Genomic DNA, 1,699 nt, shown 5'->3' on the forward strand with positions numbered 1-1,699 from the left:
TTTTTATGGGCAGTTACATAACCGTCCTACTTACGCTTGACCTAAGGAACATATTGCTTGTTCTTTACAACAAAGCGCTGTCTAGCTTTGTTTGTTAAATGTTTGATTTGACTCAATGCTCAAGATCTATGCAAATTTGTTTTGGACAAATGGAGAAAAACGTTTAGTGCTTTAGGGCCCAATGAGGGTAAGAATGAGGGTAAGAAGTTGGTAGATCTGGCAGTCATTAATTTCGAGGGAGGTGATTGTATTTGTCATGACTTAAAGTGACATATTTGTACATAAAAATGGTAGTCAGTGACAGTCTTCTTCCTCACGCATAATTGCTTCGTGTAGCATGGGATCAAATGGTTTTCCAACAGTATTGACCACATTAACATTAAATCCTTTCATGATTTCTACGAACTGTTTATAAATACTCTTGTAACTTTTATCAATTTTCTCCTCCCCTTCCGTTTATATCTTAATCTGTGTTTTGGCTCTTTCAAAATTGTCCACCATAGGCAGCAAATTTTCAATTACATCACCTTGAATGTTAGATGCCAAACTTAGTCGTTCTTTCTCTACTCTCTTCCTGAAATTGTCAAAATCTGCATTTAGACGTAGTAACTTGTCCTTTCATGTTGATGCCTCTTCTGTTAAAGTTGCAACCAGCTTAGACAAAGCAATCTTCTCATCCTCAATAGCCTGAAGTTGTACCTTTATTTCAGAAACCTGAACATCATCATTGTTCGCAATGGCTTCTTTATAAGCATCCATCAAAGTAGAAACAAGAGATGTAGGTTTTTGCTCTGTAGTAGCAGCCTTGGACTCCTCTGTATCACTTTCCTCAAGCTCGTCATCACTTTCTTCCTCCACCTGCTTCGACTCCGTTTCTGCAACCTTTTGGTACACAACGAACCTCGAACGCCGTCTGTTGACGGGATTTAACGGTACAAATCCCATGGCAGCTCTCTTAGTAAATTGTCCACTGTTTTTAACAGAAATTCGGAATTGCGAACAAGGATTTAGCTTGGTTCGAGATGGTTTGAAGCCGGACTAAGATATAACGAAGACAGCCGCACTTGCTAAAGCAGTGGACGCCATTGAAGGCTTTCTCGAAGTCCGGGATTCCAAACACGTACAATTTGTCATAACACAGATATTTTAACAACGTTAAATAAAAACCACAGTTCGAACCATTTCAGGAAAATTGTCAACGCATTAAGCTGCATATAATTAACACAGGCCACATCTATTCCATTATTACGCAGATCAACCAGATCGAATTGCCAGATCTGTCCCTCATTTGTACACAAACCTCAGTTGTAGATTTTTTTTATATATATAAAATGAAATAGAGTTTTATATTTAAACTGGAAACAAAGTATTGCTCGCAAAAATCCCCCTAGACTGATATCTGTTTGATTTTTTTTCTTAGCACTGGGAGGTGTCCTTTGCTTGTGTTTTGCACATGTACATAATGGTGTTTAGGCCATCCTCTAGTTGTCTATTTACTACTACTAGTCAAGAACTAAAATATATTAGGGGTTTTTTTTTTTTTTTCAACAGTAATCTCACAGGGAGTTTGAGCTTCTCTTTGTTTGATTTGATTGACTTCTTTGTTCAATGTTTTGTAATGTAACAAGAAAACTTTGCCTTTATGACCTTTTGGATTCTTTGCTAGTTCTTAATGCAGAAATAGAGCTACAGTATTGGT

The 1,699-nt window shown here is 37.3% G+C and overlaps 1 protein-coding gene across 1 annotated transcript; it reads right to left on the reverse strand.

Annotated features, from left to right (window-relative positions):
• Window positions 1–583: 583 nt before the first annotated feature.
• On the reverse strand, window positions 584–1,068 carry LOC149191612 (uncharacterized). Its single transcript, XM_089406268.1, has one exon. The coding sequence runs from the start codon at window positions 943–945 to the stop codon at window positions 619–621; it is 327 nt and encodes a 108-aa protein (XP_089262394.1). The 5' UTR covers window positions 946–1,068; the 3' UTR covers window positions 584–618.
• Window positions 1,069–1,699: the final 631 nt, after the last annotated feature.

Source organism: Pinus tabuliformis, chromosome 2_2, assembly GCF_031772625.1.
Source record: "Pinus tabuliformis cultivar Carrire ecotype Pingquan chromosome 2_2, CPIR1, whole genome shotgun sequence".
Lineage (NCBI taxonomy): Eukaryota > Viridiplantae > Streptophyta > Pinopsida > Pinales > Pinaceae > Pinus > Pinus tabuliformis.

Excerpts from the sequence above, each read along its gene's own strand:
- LOC149191612 (XM_089406268.1), bottom strand. The coding sequence starts at position 945 with ATGGGATTTGTACCGTTAAATCCCGTCAACAGACGGCGTTCGAGGTTC.